At 37.1% G+C, this 24,083-nt stretch overlaps 2 protein-coding genes across 3 annotated transcripts in view; both read left to right on the top strand.

Moving 5' to 3' along the window:
• The window catches only part of MTCL3 (MTCL family member 3), a 64,848-nt gene extending 64,422 nt beyond the window's left edge, over positions 1–426 (top strand). Inside the window, exon 8 of one of the 2 annotated variants that reach the window (XM_059400688.1) lies at positions 345–426. The gene's annotated coding sequence lies outside the window, so the exon portion shown is untranslated. Of the gene's footprint in view, positions 1–330 lie in introns of both variants that reach the window. The other variant, XM_059400687.1, reaches the window with a different exon arrangement.
• KIAA0408 (KIAA0408 ortholog) lies at positions 427–16,521 on the top strand. The gene is made up of 5 exons (XM_059400691.1): positions 427–583; positions 4,806–5,165; positions 5,255–5,334; positions 7,825–9,154; positions 11,354–16,521. Exons 1-5 carry the CDS (start codon positions 449–451, stop codon positions 11,525–11,527), a joined length of 2,079 nt encoding a protein of 692 aa, XP_059256674.1. The 5' UTR covers positions 427–448; the 3' UTR covers positions 11,528–16,521.
• The last annotated feature ends 7,562 nt before the right edge of the window (positions 16,522–24,083 follow it).

The raw sequence follows: 24,083 nt of genomic DNA, 5'->3' as shown, positions 1-24,083 counted from the left end.
CTGAGCCACCCAGGCACCCTGGACAATACTTACTTTTTGACTGTGTTAATTCTTTTTTTCTTTGTTTCTTTCTTTTTTAAATTAATTAAGTAGGCTCCAACATGGAGCCCAGTGCAGACTTGAACTCACAACCCTGAGTCAGTGACTTAGTCGACTGAACCACCCAGGTGTCCCAACTGTGTTAGTTCTTCTTAAGCAGATTGTTAATCATCTTCTGTCTTAAGTACGGTTTTCCTATAGTTTGTTTATGTCGATGGCTCTTAACAAAGTGATAACATGTTTCCAAAAAGCAAATGGATTTGGAACTCTTCCTTCTTATGTTTATATTAGGCTTTATTTTAAAGGCAAGTGAGACTGCTTTGAATAAAACAACTCCAAGCTTCCAAGAAACAGTTGAGAAGGCAGAGACAAGCAGAAATACCCCTTCACTAACACTCACACGGTTGCCATGGACCTGCATAAGCAGTGGGAGAACACAGAGGCTAACTGGCACAAGGAGAAGATGGAATTACTGGACCAGTTTGACAACGAAAGGAAGGAATGGGAGAGTCAATGGAAAATCATGCAGAAGAAGATAGAAGAGGTACAAATTGGTTTGTTTTGAATACGTTGAAACTGAACGCTCAGAATGAAAATTCTGTTTGAGATTCTGTTGTACTGGAGACTATTTCTGTTTTCCTTATTCTACCTAAGAGATGCACATCGAGTCTCAATGACATTTACTAGACCAAAAATAGCAGAACCTTATCCAGTGGTATTGAAGAGACTAGGTGGAGATAGATAGATAGATAAATAGATAGATAGATATACCCCTGCATGAAAATTAAGAACTTAAATGTTACTCTAAAATGTAGCAATTTATTATTTTCTGACTAAAGTGATTTGGTATCAAAAACAAGTTGTTTAAAAAAAATGAGTTTTGTTATTGTTTTTGTTTTTTCATGAATTTTTAAGCACAAAGCCCAGGAGGAAAATGTAAGAAAAATGCAATTGGTGGACCATATATTAGCAAAATTACAATTGGGCTTTAAAATACAGATCTTTCCTGAAATGATTTATGAATCATGTCTACTAAAGGAAATTACGTATTAGATTATTCAGCGTAATCAAAAGGAGTGTCGTATATCAAAATGGCGGTGGACATGATATTTATTCTGGCAGAATGTGCCACATTTATTGGCACATTTGTTAAGAAAAGGGTTATGAAAAACAACATGTCATGACTCTGACACAAATAGTCATTTTATCCCCATTAACCATCCCTCCCTGTTGGCCCGGGAATATTTCCTTCAAGTATTTACATTGATGTATTTTTGAGCTGGTTTCAACTGAAAATTATTTCTACTTATCTTGCTTTCTTCTAGTGCCATCCATGTTGTCATGTGGTTTGTGCATGTTGCCAAAGTGATACTTTTAACAGACTCCTTGGCCTTTATTCACAGGCTATCAAAGCTGGTGCTTTATGTGTTTTCAGTATAAATATTTTTCTTATTAACAGCCGTGTAATTGCTTGTGAATAAAATATAAATCGGCACACTACAAGGAAAAATTAAAAAGTAACTATTCAACTCTTCCTGTAACAGAGCTGAGAAGGCAGACATGTAGTCTGTGATTCTATTGAAATGAGAATCCACTGCTCATACCTCTGTAGTTTGGAAAGGATGTTTTGCTTATTCTCTTAACTCCTCTTTATCCAAAGACTAAGGGTGGATGAAAACAAGGAGATGTCTAAGTCAAATCAGAATCCAGAACTTCAAACAGAAACCTGAAGTCATGGGTCATTGCCTCCCAAAGGTTTGGGAGACCAGATAATTCTAGCATCTAAGCAAAAAAATAAAAAAAATTTAAAAATTAAGGAGTCAGGATTAGTCTAGCCAATTGTTTAAGCAATAGAACTAAAATAATCTGCTGTCTGGTGAGACATTGTACTGTTGTATTGTCAAATAATTATTCTCACAACTTTGAAGATTCTGTCTATGGTAAATATTAGCTTTTTTGATGAGCAGGCATTAAACGTATTTTAAACATAGGATGATAGTTTGTAGAAATACTGTTCTTTCTGCATCAAGGAGATAGAAGGCTGTAATATTTTTTCTTCATCTTGGATAGTAGCCATGGTGCTATTTGTGTCTTGCCAGAAATATACAGCCCCACTACTGGGAGTATGTTTGCATAATGTGTTTCCCCAGAATACCCATAGATAATGTTCTTTCATACCTGAATACTAGCATTGTACTCCCTTTATCATACTAATACATATTTCTTTTCCACTACCAGCTTTGTAGCCCATAAGAATGTACCCTTAATATGTCCGTCTTACAGGCTACAAATGAGGGTAGAAAAATTTGAGGAAAACAGGAAGAAAGTATCCTCGCATGTCAGAGAATCCAGAATTTTTTTAAACTAAAATTAAACATCAACATTTGAAAATAATTATAACGTTCTGTGAGCATAATAGACTGTATTTGTTTAACATATATCACTAAGTTGTGCATATTAAGTCAGACACAAGTTATTAAGCCATGTACTAGAGAATTGTGGGTTCCCAAATGTGCATATGCGATTTGGTTCCAAGAGCTATCTTCCAGTGGGAGGATCCAGTGTTGAGTGTTAAGATAGATGCTAATGGCTCTTTGCTCAGCCACTATCCACAATCATTGCACTGCTATTGCAAAACCCAGATGTATTTGGAAACCTGGAGTAATCCAGATAGAAACCCTAAATAGGGGCGCCTGGGTGGCTCAGTGGGTTAAGCCTCTGCCTTCAGCTCAGGTCATGATCCCAGGGTCCTAGGATCGAGCCCCGCATCAGGCTCTCTGCTCCTCGGGGAGTCTGCTTTCTCCTCTCTCCTTCTGCCCGCCTCTCTGCCTACTTGTGATCTCTGTCTGTCAAATAAATAAATAAAATCTTTAAAAAAGAAAAAAAAAAAAAAGAAAGAAACCCTAAATAGAGGTCTTGGTTTCTAGAATTTTTTCTTTCTTTCTTTCTTTCTTTTAATCACATTGCAGTCTTTTCTGCTTGTCACCTTTGTTCAAATGATCAGAGAACCATAAACAAGTGCTGAGTATGGAGTAAAACAGATTTTCTTGTACAAAATAAATTTGCTTTCTATCAATAATGTATTGTTTGCTTATCCATACCTCACTTAAATCCTAAGAGAATTTAAGATGGTATGTAAAATTTTACAGAACGTAAAGTATTTTAGAACAAAACAGAACAAAAAGATGAGTTGAAGACAGGAGGAAGGATCTTACGTGAATTACATGTAGCAAGTCTATCTCTGTAGTAACATAAAAATTAGAAGCTGCATGTTTCTCAGTATTCAGGAGACAAAGGCAAACCTGTTTCCCAGGAATAGTACTTTTGTCCCTGATTTTGAAAATAAGGCAATTTTGTTTTTACCCATAGCTCCTTAAAAAGCAGACAGTGTCACCATAAGCATCCTTAGATTTAACATAAAGTTTTGAGGGTTGCTTTGTATCCAATCTCTCAAGGTCAGCTCAAATCATAATGCCCACAAGAGCTCAGAGCAAGTAATTTTATGAGGACAAAAATGATTGCTCCATGGCTATAATTTGATGCTATCCTGAGATCATCCAATGATAGATGTGAATCTCTGGAAATATATATACTGTATAGACTTCAGCCACCAACTCAGCATAGTGCTTCTCTCTGAGATGTGAGTAAATATTGAACAGCAGTATTGTCTTCCTTGAATAGATATAGGTTGTGGCCATAAAATGTAGTCATTTGCTTAAATAGTTATCCGAAAAACTCCTTTGAAATTTGCCAAGCTTTCCCACAGCTCAAGCCTAAAGAGGAAGGCTACTTACTTCCTATATTTAGGGGTGAGTTGTGTGAGTGACTACAGGTTAAACTAAACTCTCATCAAGAGATAATTTGGAGTCCACTTTAACATAGACTAATAAATGATGGAAGCCTTAGAGTTCTCGTATCATAAAGGACCGGTCACGTGTGTTTTAATCAGGATCAGAAATCTTTTTATTTTTTTAAGATTTTATTTATTTATTTAACAGAAAGACACAGCAAGAGAGGGGACACAAGCAGGGGGAGTGGGAGAGGGAGAAGCGGGCTTCCCGCAGAGCAGGGAGCCCGATGCGGGGCTTAATCCTAGGACCCTGGGATCATGACCTGAGTTGAAGGCAGACGCTGAATGAGAGCCACCCAGGTACCTGAGAAAGCTTTGGGGGGGGGGGGGGGGGAATCTCTTCTTAAAAAAAAAAAATCTCAGTGGTACCTAGCAATACCTTAGTAACACCAACATATCTTCTAATGGAAACATCTTTCATCTGCACAATGTCCACTTGGGGGGTGGAATGAACTGGAACACTACATGATACTGTCAACTGCTTAGACACTTTGCCGTTAGCTGCAAATAGAATCATATATTTTTAAAACATCACTTTAGTATCAGTTAAACCAGATTTTATTTATTTATTTGACAGAGAGAGAGAGAGACACAGTGAGAGAAGGAACAGAAGCAGGGTGAGTGGGACAGAGAGAAGCAGGCTTCCTGCCAAGCAGGGAGCCCGAAGCAGGACTCAATCCCAAGATCCCCAGATCAAAACATGAGCTGAAGGCAGATGCTTAACGACTAAGCCACCCAAGCACCCCTGACTGATCAGATTTTAGAAGCACTCCTCAGAAGCATGAGTATTAACACCCCAGGGTAGTTAGTATATCATAATATGGCAAAGAGAACTCAAAATAGTGTGCTTGGTATGAAAAATATCGACCAAGTAAATTAGGAGGAGAAAAAAGCTTTATCTTTGTTTTCTTTGCAGCTTTGCCATGAAGTAAAGCTTCGGAGGAAAATCAACATGAATGAACGTGCTAAGATCATCAGTCATGATGGTGAGAAAGCAATTCGAGATCAAGTGCTGGAATCTCCAAATGACCCTAGTTCAGGGCGATGTGAATTTACAGGGATAAATCACAGGGATGGTCTGGAAAAAGAAAATAAAACAGAGCAGAGCTTACTCTGCGAGGGAAATCAAATGTGTAAGGAACAAAAAGCAACAAAAAAATCCAAAGTAGGGTTTATGGATCCTTTGGCCACAGAGAACCAAAAAGATTGTGAGGCCTGCCCTGGTCCGACGACTTGGAGGGAAGAGAGCAGGAGGTGTTCTGGGGCCCTGAACTTGGTAAGTAAGACTGTGATTGGCCTAGAACTGTTCCTAAAGAAATATTTACATTTCAAAGTGCTAACGTGCTGTTGCTTGTATGTATAAAGGCTCTTGAAGAACTTGCCAAAGTTAGTGAAGAGTTATGCAGCTTTCAAGAGGAAATCCGAAAGCGGTCCAACCACAGAAGGTGGGCTGATATATCTATGATTATTTTCTATCAGAAAATCAAGACAAATATTATTTTCAGTGAATGAATCTAAACTGCCTCCTCTTTATACTTGGTTCGTGTGAATTAACCATGAGTTATTAAAGGGTTATCTTAGATAGAAGATAAAAACTTTAATTGAATATTTCTCTGCTTACTAATTCTTAAACCAAATCTTCTCATTGTCTCCATAATTGGATTGTGAGGAATACTGCACTCTTTTGGTGTTTGGTTAAGGGACACTCTCCCGAATACTGTAACAAGTATCTTCTCGTGCAGCTCTTTCTCATTTTGAGTGTTGGCTGGGGGACGAGTACACAGCAGAGCTAATCCAATTTAAAATATCTTAAGAATTAACGAGGTGGAGTTTTAATTATATAATGATGTTCTAGTGGAGTATTTAATACCTAAGTCATTTATTTCTCTACATTTACATGTATATAATGGAAGCATACATAATTCAGAACAACCTATTGTAAGTATGCATACACAGACATACGATGAGAGTAAATGGTGCTATTTCAGTTTAGAAACACCTATATAATTATTAAAGTAAGTTTTCACCAAATTAAAAAAATAAATTGGAATTCTCTACAAGGTAAGTAAAGATGGATTGTTCTAGAATCAACATTCATCTCCTAGTGAAGGAATGTGTTCCTCTTAGAAACAGCAGCAGTGTTTCTCTTAGCTCTTAAGAATACCCTTAGTTCTCTTTAGCTCTTAGGAAGCTCAGAAAGAATTTTTGTATTGACTTACAATAGATTTTTTAATTCAACCATATTTTATACATAATTTTGCTCTCTACCTGGCCATTTTGTTTTTGCCTACCATTCTCCATTACTGAGTATTTATCTGCACTTTACTGTATTCTATCTTGTAACATTTTATAAGCTGAAGATATATAAATATGATTTATATTTATCAGTATGATCAATTTAACTTGTGGATTTATCTTGTTGCTTTATTTAGGTTTTTTGTTTTGATTGAACTTAGAAAAGACTCACTTGCCAATTTTCTTTTACAAACCACAACTGGTATAAAGTTCTCCTTGTGACACCATACACTTCAGAAGGATAGTTCAAATATTGTATTTGAATTAGTATGTAATACTAATTCATTACATTTACATTACAATTTAGTCTAATATTTCTTTCCTCCTTCCCACTCTGCTTTATGATCCTGCTATACCTAAGTACTCTCTTGTCCTTAAAGAACCACCTATATTTTATTGTAGCTCACTTTGCCTATCTGCCCTTTTATTCACCCCCCAAATTGTTTTTTTTTTTTAATTTTAAAGCAAAAATGTTTAATGTTTATGGAAGCTACATGTTTGTCTTGAATTAAATTGGGAAAATCTTCTCTGTTCTACTCACTGAGACTCAGGCTCGAAAGCACATCTCAGTCTAACATGGGCTTCCATGATCAAGTCAGCAGAAGAAATGGGGGTGGAGAACTCTGGAAGGTCTTACACCAGCAATTTAATAATCTAGCTTGGAAATGACCCACATCATTCATGCTCCCTGGTCTCGTAGTTCACCCCTATAACTGGGAGCCTGGAAATTTAGTTGCCCATGTTCCCAAATGGAAGAGATAACTGGATTTCAATGGGTAGTGGTAATAAGTAACACATTCTGCTCATATCTTCATCAAATACTTTGTTTACTCTCCTATACACATAAGAACGACATGCACTGAGGATCACACCCCAAAAGTCCCATTTAGACATGACATCGAGAACTATTCCTTCAGTGTACTTTTTGCTGAGGCATTATTTCCCCAACCAACAGAATTGACTGTTCAGAGATTTTTTGTTTGTTGTTGTTGTTGTTGTTGTTTATTTCTTTTCAGTGTAACAGTATTCATTGTTTTTGCACCACACCCAGTGCTCCATGCAATACATGCCCTCCCTAATACTCACAGCCTTGTTCCCTCAACCTCCCACCCCCCACCCCTTCTTACTTTTGTTTCAAGCCCAAATGACACCTTCTACTTGGTATTACTCATGTTTCACTGAGCTTGTATTCAGATTTCTGTCACTCTGCTTAGTTTAGAATGTCATTTCAAATCCAAGAGAAGGAAGTTGAACTCACATGACATAATGACTAGGCATTCAGTAGGCAGAGCAGAGATGAGAAAATGGTAGAAGGGAACCTGTAGAAATGGGAAGACCAGTGGCAGACACCCCAAAGACTCCATAGTCTAGTCTGAGTGTAAGAGACAGTTTGGGAATATAATGGGAAGATAGTTTGGGTCAGAGCATGTAGACCATGAATGCTACATTGGGAGGTGGGCTTTATCTTTCAAGAAAAAGGACTTGGAGGTTCTGACTAGAGAATTTATATGAAAATGCTATTTGAGGATGTTGGGAGTCCTTTTCTTATTGCAGAAATTCATTGCTTAAGCCATGGTTTCTTTTGAGAACTCATCCTAAATAAAATTATCACTAATATATCGTGTTTTATAATTGTTTAGGATGAAATCAGATTCGTTTCTTCAGGAAATGCCAAATGTAATTAATACGCCTCACAGAGACCACATGGTCAATGATGGCCAGGGCATTCTTCCCCTCAATTTAGAAAAAGAAAAGCAGAAAAATAGGAAGAACCTAAGTACCAGTGTGCTCCAAAGCAATTCTCTGAAGACATGTGAACTTGATACAACTGATCTGCAAAGAAATGAAATTCCACCACTTCCTCCTCCAAGAAGCACATCTCGAAATTTTCCCAGCTCCTATTCCGAAAAAGCTCATGAAAGTTTGAAGGAAAGTTTAGATCACTGCAGCCAGGTGGCCCAAGAGGGTCAAGATGAAAGGAACTGCAGTTCTGGTTTCCTTTTGAGGCACAATGAGATGCCTATCCTGTGTCTAAATGAAGGCAAGACTTTGAAAGATGGTATCGTGTCTCCTTCTTTGGCCCCCAAAGCCAAAATATATAACAAGCCTTCATGTAATGAAAATGTTGGACTTAGCATGTGGTCGTATGACCCTGGGATCAGTGCAAAAAATAGTCCCTCTCCATTGTGGTTTCAGAAAACCTGCTTGACTCCCAGTAAGCCAAAGTGTGAAAAGATGGTTCCAGATCACCCTACTAAAGCTCATCCCGATCTGCATATAAGCAGTGACTATAGCTCCTTGGTGACAGAGAGCAGTGGCCCACTTAAAAGTTTCAGCTGTGGCTTTAAGAAGACAACTAGGAATGAAAAACTGGCAGCAAAGACTGATGAATTTAACAGAATCGTATTTAGAACAGATAGAAATTGTCGGGCAATACAGCAAAATCAAAGCTACTCAGAATCATCTGAAGATCTTAAGCCCTGTGATACCTTAATTACTCATACAGGTAACATCTCAGAAAATGACAATGTGTCTGATATTCTGAAAACCAGTGTCCACGTGCCTGCGCCCAGAGAAAATGTGCCTGACAATCCCACCACAATATCCACAACAGGCCTCGTTAAACAAATGCAGGAACACATGAGCCCCAGCAGCTACCGCAATATGCTCCAAGAGCATGACTGGAGACCCAGTAATTTGTCTGGTCGGCCAAGATCAGCTGATCCTAGGTCAAATTACGGTGTTGTGGAAAAGCTGCTGAAAACCTATGAGACATCCACAGGATCTGCAGTGCAAAATTCTAAATGCTTCCAGGATAACTGGACCAGATGTAATGCTGATGTCAGCAGTGGGCCCACGTTAAGTCAGCATTTAGAAATAGTTCAGTTAGAACAAGAGCTTCAGCAAAAGCCAACTATGTGTGGAGCACAGCAAGTGAAGCAAGGAGTAGACTGGAGAAAGATAACAGAGGTGAGAAAGCAATTAATGTGCATTGAGAGGACTGTGTCTACATGCAGCAGTGACTCAGAGTTCAGTCAATAGTCCATTTATATAAATAGAATGTAGGCACATGGTTTGACGTCTTCTTAATTTCTTGATCCTTTATTTGTGAATAAGTATAAATTTTAGAATTGTTAACACGAACCTCTTAAAATATGATTTTTAAGACTGCGAATAGTACCTTATAACTTCTTTAAAATTTTGAAATGGGACAACATAAATAAAATAAGTAGAGCACTGGGTGTGGTGAAAAAATAATGAATACTGTTATGCTGAAAATAAATAAATTGAAAAAAATAAAAAAAAATAAGTAGAACCAAGAGCCTCAAGAAGATTCAATGTTTGTTGTTTCTTTCTTGAAAAAACATTCCAAATGTGCATTTATTGGTTTATAGAATTTTATTCTTTTAGTGTTTATATTTTTAAAAGAGTATTACAAATGTTTTTAAAATAATTTCTTGCACTTTTCAGTTGTTGGCTATGATTGGTTCAGTCATTCCCAACATTTGATTCATGTTTTTTTTCATGGGATTAGTCACATGGATGTGACTATGGGTCTAACACATTGTAAACTAATGCTTTATAAAGTTCTCTTTTTTGTGTGGAGCAGAAAGGCAGTACATGGAAATAAAATATTATAGGTTAAAATTTTTAAGGTCATTCTTATTGGTGTAAATTCCTAACATGAAAATTGTCCCCACCCAAAAAAAAGTATTTAAATAAACTGTTATTCTTTTTTTGTTCCAGTCTGTTTGCAAAAGGATATAGTTTTCCCTAGCTATAGGAGGAAAAGAAGACAGTTGAAGAGATTGATATTTATAACAAAGAGCTATCCAACAATCCCTTTTTATGCATAATTTACAAAAAGTTACATGGTGACAGGTTGTTATAATTAGCTAATATTTCAAAAAATCATACTTTTGCAAAATTCAGTGTGTATGCAATATAGTTTTAAGCTATGCAGGTTGCCTTCTTCTGGTGTAAAAAAAAAAATATTTTTATGCGGCTTTCAACCTCATAAAGATATCAGTTTTTATCCATTTTACCAGAAACCTTGCCTGTTTGTACAAGGTACAAGTAATTACCCTGGTTTTGTATTTCTCCATTTTTTACTTGAGTCCATAAATACCTGGGAGGCCTGTAAGCTTCAGATGACAAATGGAAACATGTATAGGATACTGGCTAAATACTCATCAGCTACATTTTTGCATTGGTTGTGGGAGTCCTCTACCATAGATTCTTAAGTGTAGTTTTTCATCCCCTCCCCCACCTGTGGGAGCACATCTAAAAAAAATAAGATTACAAAGACAGAAAAAGAAATTTTAGGTTATTGTCATAGAAATAGAGGCCATCCTCACTACCCATCTCAGATGAAAGAGCACAGGCTTTGTTGGGAAAGTCGATAATAATACTGGTATAAAATGTATAGTGGAAACTTTTTTTTTTTTTTAATTACAAAGGTCTAAGAATGTTTTTCTTCCATTAAAGTAGAAAGAAAAGAAAGAAGATATTAAAGAAAAGGAAGGGACAGGAAAGAAAAGGTTTTAAGTCATCCAATAATGCCCAATATAGATAATGATTCTGTATTAACAAGTTATATTTTGAAATATTTTAGTGACAATTTTGAAACTTTTGAGAAGTAGTAATAGTGGTTCTTGGTGGGGAAAAAAAAGCATCAGATAAATCGTTCGGTGATATGTGTGCCTTTTGCTTATGACCTCTGAAAGTGCCAATAACGACATAAATGAGCACGGTTTCTCTTATAAAATATTATCTTTTTGTTTTTTAAGAACACTAAACCATCCTAATGTCCCACTAATAAACACGTACAGTTCCATCTTCAAAGTTATCTAACACAAATTTTTGAATCCTGAACTCATAATTAGTCGTAAAAAGAGATCAATTGTATTAAAATGTGGCAATGTGAAAAGATCTACAGGATTATCAAATACCATATTCCTCATTAAAAGTGATATGCTTTTGATTCAAGACCACAAATAGTAGACAATCACCTTCTTCAGATATCCGTGCCGTTACTTGCTTCTAAATAGGTTAGTCCATCACCCTTGAAGTTGGGATCCATAATATATATTAAGCAATTAATATATTAATATATTATCAATTGTTGGTGCTTGTATAGTGAGATGGAGGTCTTCCTTTGTCTCTTAGGAATCCATGGCAGTGAAATCTTCGCGTGGAAAAGGATTTTCTCGACCGGCTAGACCAGCAAATCGCCGTCTCCCTTCCAGATGGGCCTCGAGATCTCCATCAGCGCCCCCTGCCTTGCGGAGGACTGCCCCCAGTTATACCATTTCTTTGAGATCCACAGCATCAATGGTCTGAGTCTCTGGCCTGGATTGCTAGATGACAAAAGTCCTAATTGCCAAATAGAGCATTCCGAGTGTTTACAGCCAATCCTGTCTCTTCTCTGTCTTTCAAGATCACTGGGACAAATGATTTCAATCTTAACTTCCCATCAGTCTTCAGTGTTTTTAATCTATGGAATAATTATCTTCCTGTATTTCGATTTCTTAGATCAGAATTTTTTAATGCCATCCTCATTAATTTGCCAATATGATTTTAAGTTGAAACAATGTACTATATTGTATATTCTAACTTTCTTGCAAGTGGCAGAAAGCAAGGTTATGTGCATGGCCATGTGTTTGTAGATGCATGTGTTACAATGAGAAGTATCCTAGTATGTATTTAGATAAGAAAAACATATGTGCTAGTGTTGACTTTGAAATTATAACCTGTATACCTATGTATCTTTCTGTTTATTTAAAATTTTTGAAAATATACAGTACTATTTATATTTTGTATACCTTTTAATAGGTATCCATTTAAGGCATTTGAGGTAATTATATTAACTGACCACTTTCTGGGCCCCAACTACACTGAAAAATAAGAATTATACACATTAATAACATTTGGTAGATTTCTAAATACAGCTCATAAATAGTTTCTTAACTGACATAAGGATGTACTAATACCATTGATTTCCTTGTTACTCTCTTAAGTAAATAAAATTGTCACAGGTTTAATAGTTCAGGCTTCTAAAGCAAACATAAAATGTTCGCAAAATCTTTTGTATATCATTCGGTAGTCTATTATGGCTTTAACTGAGTACTTGATCCCCAGAGCCATATTATGAGACAGCCTTATAAATAACAGGACTTAAAACTGATCTTATTTTGTCAACTTCAGTAACACATAATCCTTAAATAGGATATGAAAAGAAATTCAGTTATGTTGAATTCTAATTTTTTGTTAAATTATATAGCTTTTAGTTAAGCTCCTTTATTTGAAGGCATATTTAGAGGTAAGTCATTTCCTTTTTCTTTTTTTTAACTTTTCCACAAAATTAGTAGACAAAAACTAATTCGTTTTTTTAATTAACAAGAAATATTAAGAATGGTATTTGACTGAAAGCTGAATTATAATATATTTCTTACAGTTTCTACATTTTAAAAAAAAGCCTTAAACTAAACCTTGGCATCCATGAGTAGCATAAGAACAGAAATGTGTATTTTGGCCATAATTTGCATCCAGTGAACACATAAGATCTATACTGAGAACTGAAGGAAGTATGAATGTTGAAGTGCTTGGATTTTTATATGTAAGATCTTAGAAGCAACTTTGCTTTCCATTGTCTCTCTATAAAACCAACTTTGGTATTAGATATGAATTCTATATAAGCTTTTCTTTATTACCAGAAAGGTTGAGAAAGCCTAGTGACATGAGTATTCAAAGACCTTCTTCTTATGATATATTTTAACAATTAAGAGAAATTCATTGCATTATACATCATGATCTGAGGTAAAGTAAATGATTTCTAAATCCCAGACTGCCTTAAAAGGCTCAAGACTGTTTGTTGTGTGATGATAGACAGATTCATGTTTTCCAAAAAAGGAGAGTTTATAGGAGTTGAGATGAATAAAATGGCTAGAGTATGAAGCTGGAGAAGATGATAAGTAAGAGCTAGAGACCCACTCTTTTCTGGAATAGTTTGAGGAGAATAGGTATAAACTCTTCTTTAAATGTTTGGTAGAATTTGCCTGTGAAACCGTCTGGTCCTGGACTTCTGTTTGTTGGGAGTTTTCTGGTCACTGATTTAATATCTTTGCTGGTAATTGGTTTGTTCAAATTTTCTAGTTCTTCCTGTTTCAATTTTGGTAGCTTATATGTTTCTAGGAATTTACCCGTTTCTTCTAGGTTGTCCAGTTTATTGGAATATAGTTTTTCATAATATTCTCTTAAAATTGTTTCTATTTCTGTGGCGTTTAGAGCCATGCTTTTAATTCTTGTTTCTTTCAGGAATATCCTTTTCCATAGGAAACCTATCAGAGAAAAGTAACCTAGACACCAAGTGATGTCACTTACATCATATGCTTTTCATCTAGAAGGGTGGGGTGGAAAGGGAAGTGGTGGTGTGCAAGGATGGACCCATGAGGAAGTTGCTGCTGTGTTACATTGGAGAGACTGCCCAAGAATTGGGCAACATACCTGCTTCCCTCCATCACTGTATCCCAGGTAGTCTGATGTGGATCTATGGTTCCTACCTCTAACTACAAGTCAAAATATTGAGGATCTCTTTCTTAATCTCATCCCATAATTACTAAAGCAGAATTTCCAGGGGTTCAGAGGAGGATCTGGAGTCATTAATAAAACAATAACAACAACAACCACAAAAAGAAAGCAAACATTTGATGATTAAAGAGATTTGGAAGCAGTGACTTTGATGGATGCCCAAACAGATGAGCACCATTGGCTAGTCATGTTACCTCCCTGGGACTTGATTTTATTACCTGTAAAATAAAAGGGTTATATTATCAGGCATACAATTTTAAGTCACCTTTTCTATTACTATTTGAATGAGACATTTTAACATCTTCCTATGTTGACTAAAATCTCATAGAATAATAGAGTTGGAAAAAAAAAAAAAACTTAGTATCTAGTCCAACTCCTTGATTGCTAAGATGAAGAAACTAAAGCAAAGATTATTGAAATATTCTGTTTTCTCTTTTAAAATATTTTATAATTTTTTATGGAAAAACCTATCAGGTAAATGGAAATTATCCTTCAAAAATATTTTTTTATTATTGTGAATTTTAACTGGTAGTTTTTCTACTTTTGGATGGGCATTTTCTTCCCCAAAACACCCTTCATTATGCTGGATTGAAGACATTTGTAAACATTTCAGAAATATTTGATTAGAAACACTTGTATTAATAGAAGCTTTGCTGAGCAGACTTTTTGGTGGGAAACTCTTATGTTATTCCAAGTGAGCAATTTGATCTCAGAAAGGAATAAGAACAAGGCAGATAAAGTTCTTGAGTTTTTGTGCATGTGTGTGTGCGTGCATGTGTGCTTGTGTGTGTGTGTGTGCGCGCACACAACCCTTGCACGAGTTCTCTATGTTGCCTTATCACCAAAGCCAAATATAAAGATGTAAGTTATGTTTGCATAATTCAATTATTGAAAATTAACCTTAACTTTCATTTGTTTTTACATAGACAATGAAGATGATTAGCTATATCATGCATGATTTACCTCTACAGAGAGAAGGTAACCAGACTCCATGTCATCTTGAGAAAATATGTGGACCTAAGAAAGAGAAAATATGTTTCCCTGCAGAGATTTTTAAAATTATTTTTAGGCACATTTCCTGACAAATAGATACTTGATATTAGAATCTCCTCCAGTGATTGGAAGTTACTGAATTAAATAGGTGTGGAGACACATGTTGTGGCATGTCTATACATTGAGAATATTTTTATTTTCTTCCTTTCCTATAGCAGTCTCCAGGAAAGCTAAAATTTTATGAAGTCTAAAATCAAATATGTCCACAGTTCAGCCTAGCTTCTCCTAAGATATCTCTACATAATAAAATCTAAAAGCCTGCATGAATTCCTGCACTTAGCCACACGTAACCCCAAATAGCTTCTCATACCCTGATAGCCACTCTGCCCATTTAAACCGTTTATTGAATCTGATTAATTTTTGTTTGAAAAAAAGCGTACTCCTCTGAAATTTGCCTTTACATGTGAAGTTAGTTTAATTATTTTAGGTAGACTCAGATTTCTATTATAGTGTTATTTTGCTTCAAATTCTGCATGTTTCTTGTTAAGTAGCAAGTATCTTTATTAGAATGTACAACTATGACTTATTGTTTGATAGAGCCCAGAATATGCTCTCTCAAAAAATGGGCTTCATAAAGTTAAAAATTAAAACAAAACAAACAAAAAACAAAGTTGGAGGAGGCAGCTTTCAGGCAAGTGTCTAGTCAACATTTTTTACTGTAGGAATTTTTCTTATCATAGAAAATAATTTTCATTCCAGTGGGAAAAAAGTCAAAAAATCTTACACATATTACAATGATCTATTAAGTCCAACATGTATGATTGGCAAATTCTGGAAAAGAAGTTCTGCTTATATGAAGCTATGATGAAGTCTAGAAATAAAGTCTAGAATGGCAAGGATCATAAAAGTCATATGAAACAATCCTGAAACTCAGAGGTCTGTATGACGGCCAAGGTTATAAGAATGGTCACCACAGTAGGCTCCAACACCAGTGTCTTGCCTCCCTGTATGCCTGCGTGCACCTATGACTTGATGGTTTGCAAAGCACACTTACATACCTTGACTTGTTGACTTCTTCCAACAAACTTCAAGGCTGCCTTTGTGATTTCTAATTTCAGATGGAAAAATTAAATAACCAAGATAATAAATATTTCTCAAGATAATACTGAGAAATAAATAGGTGGTTCTATGGACTCCTCATTCCGACTCTTTTCCAAAAAAAGAGGAAGAGGAAGCAAAGAGTGAAGTTCTTTTTCACATACATTTTATGCATGGCAAGTTGTTTATTTTGATTTCGTTGAGAGTTTCTCTTAATTTTGCCTTTCAGTCTTCTTAACCAAAGTTCTTCATTTTTATATGGTTTCAAAAAGATTATTAAAGTCATGAAGAAGGCTCACTTTACCAAAATATGTTTCTTTCTTTTGGTGCCTATGCTCTGAAATTGTGTAAATTTTGTATGTGGGCCAAAATCTTGAAGGTAAACTGATAAGTAGCCAAAGCAATCCTCATCTGTAGTACCAAGTGAATCCTGATCTCCTCACCCTTCAAAACAATCACAGAAAATTTTCATACTATATGGCTTAAATGTACTCAAGAATAAATGAGAACGTTTCCCTTGGAACTTGCAGTTATTTCTAATTTATAATCTTACTCCAAAATAAATTGTATCTGCCAATTTCCTTTTGAGGCTTTATTCTCCAATTAAATTATGTACTTATGTAATTTTATAAAAATCATTAAACAAATTCAATGTAGCTGTTTGGGATCTGCAGAGTTTTCTTTCTATATAACGTCATTCAGCCTCAAAATAATGCTAAACTGTCTAACCTCAATTATATATTTTAAGCTTTGCACAAAATTTTGTGTTACAATTAACTCAGTTAACAGATTCTCTAAATTAATGATCTCTAGAGTGAAATAGTTAATGCACAATGAATGCCAGAGAATCATTTACATTATTTTTTAAAAGAAGTTACATGTTGGAGTAAAAGGGAACAATAGTTGCTAAATGCTAAAACTTGGAAGGTAAATTATGGGGAATAAAGGTTCTTCCTGGGAGATCCCAGGCAAGGAGAGAGGAGCTAAGACTAAGCATGTCACCTTGTTAAAAAAAAAAGAAGCGAGTGGGGGCATAGCCCAGGGAGCCAAAGCTAGATGAATTCATGACTTAGTTCAGCAAAAGCAACCACTAGGTTTTCCCAGGACATCAGACTCCAGGGTGCCTCATGCTTAGGATTCAGGTAAGGGGTCATCTTCAAGGAGATTCTTCATAAGACAGCTAAGACCCTGAAACTGAGGCCAGAGCCAGGGTAGGAATGAAATGATCGGGGAAGGAAATTGTCAAAAGCAAGATACTAGATCAAGAAGCCTTGTTCTGGGGACCAGCATGTAAGGAGGTTAAGAGATGCAGCTCAAGGTGGGCTGGGACATTCCCACTGGGACTAGGAACAGACGGAGAGGTCTTCAGCCGCACACAAAATCTTTGCTGAAGTTGGGAGCTAAGGAGACTTGGACAGCAAGGGAAGGAGGCACCAATTGCTAGCAGGCAGCTAGCAGTGTAACCACCACAAAGCTGAAATACATGGGGAGTCAGTACTGCTTGGGCTCTCATCTAGAATATTTTGAGGAACTAGAATTGATGGGTGGCCATCAGAAGTCCTTGCTTTGAGGAATTCAAAAAGACAGGTAAAGAGGATGACATGTGGACAGATATCCTTTGCTCTCCCCCTTTGTTTTATGTTTTCTTGTGACTGTATCAGCAGAATCTAAAAACCTTATCCAGAGAGCTCATAAAATAAGCCACCCACACCTTCATGTAATAGACCATGAGAGCAAAATGAGGTATCCCAGAAATGGAAAGTGATGTTCTTCTCCAATACTAATATAAAACAGGCACATAATCAAAGAGTCAGCCCATTTTTAGAACTTAGAAAATCACAGAAAATTGTCTGCATGACGTGGGTGAGCATAGGGAATCTCCAAGTTGCATCTGAGAATAGAATTTTGTCTCAAAGAAATGCAGTGTGTTTATAACTAAAGGCAAAGTGTAACCAGCTACTCTGAGCTCTGTCTGTATGGAAAGGAGACGAGCTGCATGGAGCCCAAGAAAAGGTAGCCTGAGAGCAGAATATTTGTATTGTTTCACTGCCATCCAGTGGAAGAGGCCAAGGTCTGAAAAAATGAAGTTCCTGCCCATGGCCTATTCTAGTCTATCCTAGGAGAGGTGATTCCCCCAGATGGATCGTACCACACACAGAACCCTCAAGGTCCCCCAATTCCAGCAGCTCACTCTTCCCGCTTGCACTCAAGCAGCCTTCTGAATCTCAAATTAACTACCTAGGTGCTTACAGAAGCAAAAGAGCATCTAGAACAGCGTCCTTTTGACATGTGTCAGAAAATTCTCTAATAGCAGAGAAAAGAAATAGGTATCCCAAGGTCTGGGCTGGTATCTACAATTCTTGAATTTTGGAGGGTTGTAACATGAACATTTTTCAGCTCTTAAGGGTATTTTCTGCTTTATTCGCTGATTGTGCCAAGCACTTAGAAAGATGTCAGCAAATAGTAGGCTCAATAAACATTTGTTGAATAAATTAAGGCAAATCTTAAATGCTTTCATTGTTTGCTACAGGAAAAACAAAAGGTTTTCCTTTCTGCTTCCCAACGAAATCACAGCTGGTAATGTACTTCTCTTATAGAATTGAGGCAATCTGATTTTACATGTAAAGTAATTTCTCTTCTTCTCATAGTGTCATCACATTTTGAGACCATGACTCCATTTAAAAACATGCATACAAATCAAAATAGATTTTCTCATGGTTGGGCAAACCTTATAAGCATAATAAGGTAAGAGATGCTTGCTGGTGAAAAGTTTAAGTATCGTTTTGGTGAAAAGTCAAATGACTCGTGTCATAGAAAATATCGTGAGGATGTCTTTTTTTATTGTCTTAAGGGGAAAATAGTTGAAGGGCTTTTTGGCTTTTTTTTTTTTTTTTTTTGAAAAGGCAGATTGCCACATACAGCCTATCATTTGAATGAGTGTGGACTCTTGGAAGCTTGACTACCCTGCCTTCTCCTACAAGTGGACCTGGAGAGCTTGTTGGGGGGTTCAGAGTGCACCTACTCCTGTACCCTTAACTGAAGACAGGTCCACCGAGCACACAGCTTCAGGAAGGACCTGTGGGGAGAGGTGAGGGAAGAAGGGGACAAGGGTGAGCCCGTCGGATCAGCAGAATCAACCCTGGTGATCAATGTGATGACGGGTATCACAGCCAGATGGCCCTCACATCCTGCAGGGCTTTTTCGAAGGAAAAAAAAATTACATTATATGGGCTAAATTTTATCACACATAATTGAATTAAGTTTGCAAAATTTCATTGTCAAGAAAGTCAACTCATGACAACTCTCACACTTTAAATCTGCTATGTCCTGCCACACCCAGTGAAAGCTTTCACAATTTCACTTCTGCAAATAATTCACCCTTCAAGTGTTTTTGCTGAATAAGCCAATGTTGGGAATTACTGTTTGTCATTAGGCAAAACCACAATTCATCATTTTAAGCCGTGTTTTAGCCATTGTGATAATGTTTTTAATTTTCCACTAAAAAGAGAAATTAAATTTAAAATTTTAATTTTCCACTAAATTGAAAATTTGATGAGCATTTTTCTCTGCCTAAATCAGCACATAGCTATGTCAAATAGCAAGTTTTCAAACTCATTTCCCATTTCTTTACAAATTTATCTAAAATGATAAGCATCTAAATAATTATTTCTGCAAATTTACAACAAAAGCTCCCTTTTTTTTTTTTTTTTTTTTTTTTTGCCAGGCCATTAATATGCAAGGAAAATCAAGAGGCAAACTCTTTGAGAGGAGATGTTATTGACGGGCTGCTACAGGGCTGCTGATTCATGCAAAATACAAAAGGGTGACTTTTCCCACCAACGTCAGCATCATAGATTTTTCCCTGCATGTCTCCATTAATATCTGTCTTTCCGCTCATTAGAAGGAATTCTCCAGGCACCTAGGTGGCTCAGTCAGTTTAGGTGACCCTCTCTTAATTCCTCTCTTGATTTTGGCTCAGATCATGATCTCAGCGGTCTTGAGATGAAGCCCTCTCACCCCCCACCTCTCACCGTGGGTCTCTCTGCTCAGCCCAGAATCTGCTTGTCCCTCTCTCTCCCCCTCTGTCTCTTCAGGGTGTGCATGCATGAGCATGTGTGCTCTCTTTCTCTCTCTCTCAAATAAATAAATAAAATCTTTTTTAAAAAATTAAAAAAGAGTACTCATATTTTTAAAAATGATTTTTACTAGGTATTTTACTATAAAGCATTCTTTTAAAATTAGTGGGGAAAAGTCAATAACTGATCAAATTGCACACACATACACACAATAGTGTCTATGCTTTCCAATTTAAGATAAAGAGCAAGGTTAGCATTCAACTAGTACATTCTCTCTCAACTAGTACATTCAACTAGTACATTCTAAGATATTCTTCTGAAGTGTTAGAGCTATTGAGTGCTGCTCAGTATGGGTAACTTCTTCATCTCTTTTTAAGATCCCAAAAGATTTGACCATAACCCTAGCATGGAGTTTTCCATGGTTTTTGTTTGTTTGTTTGCTTGTTTGTTTTTCTTTAAATTGACCATCAAGTAATTTTGTCTTTTTTTTTTTTAAGATTTTATTTATTTATTTGACAGAGAGAGATCACAAGTAGGCAGAGAGGCAGGCGGAGAGAGAGGGGGAAGCAGGCTCCCTGCTGAGCAGAGAGCCCGATGTGGGCTCGATCCCAAGACACTGGGATCATGACCTGACCCAAAAGCAGAGGCTTTAACCCACTGAGCCACCCAGGTGCCCCTAATTTTGTCTTTTTAATTGTGCTTTTCATACCAGCCGATATTTTTGTTTCCTTTGTTGGAAATTTTCTGGTTATTTAAATAGTTCATTTTTAATGTCACCCGAAAGAACAATGATGGTTTACGCAATTACTCTCAGGGTTTTATCCATTAGAAGATCTAAAGGATTAGACATCTGGCAGTGTTACAATATTATAGCTTATATTTTAAATATGCCTCTAAATGTATCCCACTATTTTTAGATGGCAGCTACCTATTACCATCCTTTTTACCATCATTTTCACTGGTAAGGCTGACTGCTGACTCTGGTTGTACTAAAAATTTTCAACTATCTTTCCTATTTTACCCAATACCCACTTGTGATCCAAACTCCCTGTATTAAATCATTTAATATATTTCCTTTGGAAATCTAATTTTATTTAAAATTATTATACTTTAAATGTATCTGTGGAGGGCGCCTGGGTGGCTCAGTGGGTTAAGCCGCTGCCTTCGGCTCAGGTCATGATCTCAGGGTCCTGGGATCGAGTCCCGCATCGGGCTCTCTGCTCGGCAGGGAGCCTGCTTCCCTCTCTCTCTCTCTCTGACTGCCTCTCCATCTACTTGTGATCTCTCTCTGTCAAATAAATAAATAAAATCTTAAAAAAAAAAAATAAAATAAATGTATCTGTGGAAAAAAATGGTAAATCACACACACAAGTACAGACTTAGGGGATACTTACTTGCTATTGGCAGAAAGTAGAACTAGAAGAAATCAAGCACTTGTAAACGAAATATGTAATGAGAATAATTTTTAGAAATCCTTAAGCTCTATTTTGGAATCAATGACTTGCCTGGCTGGGGTGGTGTGGTGGTATAACCTAAATCTTAAAAAGCAAATGCTGATTGGGACGCCTGGGTGGCTCAGTCAGAGGGGCACCTGCCTTTGGCTCAGGTCATGGTCCCAGGGTCCTGACACCAAGTCCCATATCAGGCTCTTCTCAACAGGGAGCCTTCTTCTCCCTCGGTCTGCGGCTCCCTCTGCTTGTGCTCTCTCCCTCTCTGACAAATACATAAAGCTAAAAAGAAACCACACACAGGTTGCTACAATAGCAAAACAATTTCTCCAAAAAATGGCTCTGCAAGTCCCTGAAGACGCATGAGGAGCTCTCAATTTTAAGCTTTTCCACTCCCGCAGTCAGTGCAGTGAACAACCTTAGCACACTTAATTCTTCTAGCAGCATATCCAGATTAATTTCTTGGAACTGCAATATTGACAGTACTTGTTCCCCCAGCATAGAGTTACCAAATTTTTCAATCAACAATTGTGGATGAAAATCTTATGCTTTCTGGGATTACACAAAATCAACAAAATAGTCACACACAAAAAAGCAGATTTTTAAATTTTCATTTTGTGGGCCAGTAGAAAACAGTTTTTTTATGCTTTTTATTTTAAAATATTAATAGTCTCATGGGAGGCTGAGAGAATAGAATGAGTTCCATGCACCTGAAGGACCCCAGGTCAGAATTATACTATAGCCTATAAGTTTTAACATTCTTTTTATAACCAACTTATGCTAACTGAGAAACTGTAGCCAGCTGACGATAGATAAGGGAGTCAGCAAGCAGCATAACAGGATAACGAATAGCGAAAATCTGTGTTTAACCCGGCTGTTTCTGGCTTCTGTATAATAATGCTTCTAATGCTTTGCTAAGAAATGAAAAATTGCTTAAACCCTTGCTCGCTGTGTAATCAAATAAAGTTATACTTTTCCCTTGTTAAGAATTCCCCCTACTCCTAAGTCCCCCACACTAAGGCCGGAGACAGGCGGTTCAGCGCGTACTTGATAAGGGGATCCTCTCCCGTACCAAGGCCGGAGACAGGCAGTTCAGCACGTATATAGATAAAGGTTAGAAACGTGCAATTCAACACATACCCTCTACTGTACACTATCTGAACGGTGACTGGCCAAAATGTGGGTCTTCCAAAGCCAATCCGCTAACACCAAGTATGCCTTTTTTTAAATGTTCAAATTGTCAGCCTATCAGCTCCATCCCATCCAAAACTTGTTTGTACCTGTCTATAAAAATCCTGCACCACCCCAGCCTGGTGTGCTCAGCTAGCAGGAGCTGCTGACCACCCGCAGGCGTGCGCTGACCACCCGCAGGCGCCTGCGTAACAATAAAGAACCTCTTGCTGTTTGCATCCTGTGGCAGTGTTGAATTCTTGGGTAAGGGGATCCGCAGGTCTTTCACACCTTTTACCTAGTTCCCCCAATGAGGACATCTTATGAAGCTGTAGCATAAAGTCATTGACATTGGTACATGACTGTTTTAAAACCCACATTTGTGTGCGTGTGTATAGTTTTATGCATTTTGCCATGTAAAAATTAATATAATTGCCACTATAATCAAGATACAGATATTTTCTATTATCACCAAAGAACTCCTTTGTGCAAACTCTTTGTATTTGTTTCCATCTCCCATAATCCCCCTGTCCCTGAGCGCTGAAAACCACTCATCTGTCCATCTCTGTAGTTTTATCATTTTGAGGATGTTATGTGAATGGAATCATACAATATGTAGCATTATGAAATTAACTTTCTTTCACTAAACGTAATGTCTTTGAGATCCACCCAGCTATTTGCATATATTATTATTTCATTAGTTTTATTGCAGAGTGGAATTCCAGTGTCTGCATGTCCTAGAGTTTGCTCAACCATACAGCCCCTTAAAGAGAGTTGAGTGGTTTCCAGTATTTTACTATATAAATTCACTCTGAACATTCTTACACAGGTTTTTGTGTGAACATAAACTTTCTCTGGGTAAATGCCTCCAAAGAGTATAATTGCTGAGTCATTGGAGAAGTGCATATTTGGTTTTGCAAAATCTGGAAGACTGTTTTCCAAAGTCATGTGTAAGAAATCCAGTTTCTTCCCATCCTCACCAATGTTTGTAATTAATGCTTTTTGTTTTAGACAGTCTGATAGACATGTAATGATATCTCACTGTGGTTCTAATTTACATTGCCCTGCTGCACCAGAGTGGAGGAAACCAGAGTGCCACCCAGCCCAACACATTCCACCTTGATCCGCCTTGATGCCAGGCAAGGGCAGAGGTCCCCCTTCCACTGGGTCCTGATGACAATGGCGTGGGTGGGAATACAGAGTGAAGACCAGCCCAGCTTGCTCCTCTTCTTTTATTTTATCAATGCCAGGTTGGGAATGGAGACTGGCTCCCCGCCAGACCCCACTAACACTGCCCTGGCTGGAATATCAGTCCACTGGTGCCAGTATTCATCAAGTAGGAGGTAGAATTATCTCCTCCCTCATCTCTGCCAAACCCATGGAATGTGTGCTATGGGTGAGATGGACAGAGTATTGAATATTCTATTGGTATTTTGTTTCAAGTAGTGGTAGGTATTGTCAAAAAGCTTTTCTTTTCTGTTAGGTTGTCTTTTTCTTGGTTCTTTGCTCAGGGTGAATAGACTT

Source organism: Mustela nigripes, chromosome 5, assembly GCF_022355385.1.
Source record: "Mustela nigripes isolate SB6536 chromosome 5, MUSNIG.SB6536, whole genome shotgun sequence".
NCBI classification, from domain to species: domain Eukaryota; kingdom Metazoa; phylum Chordata; class Mammalia; order Carnivora; family Mustelidae; genus Mustela; species Mustela nigripes.
This window is presented reverse-complemented; position numbering and strand designations above follow the sequence as displayed.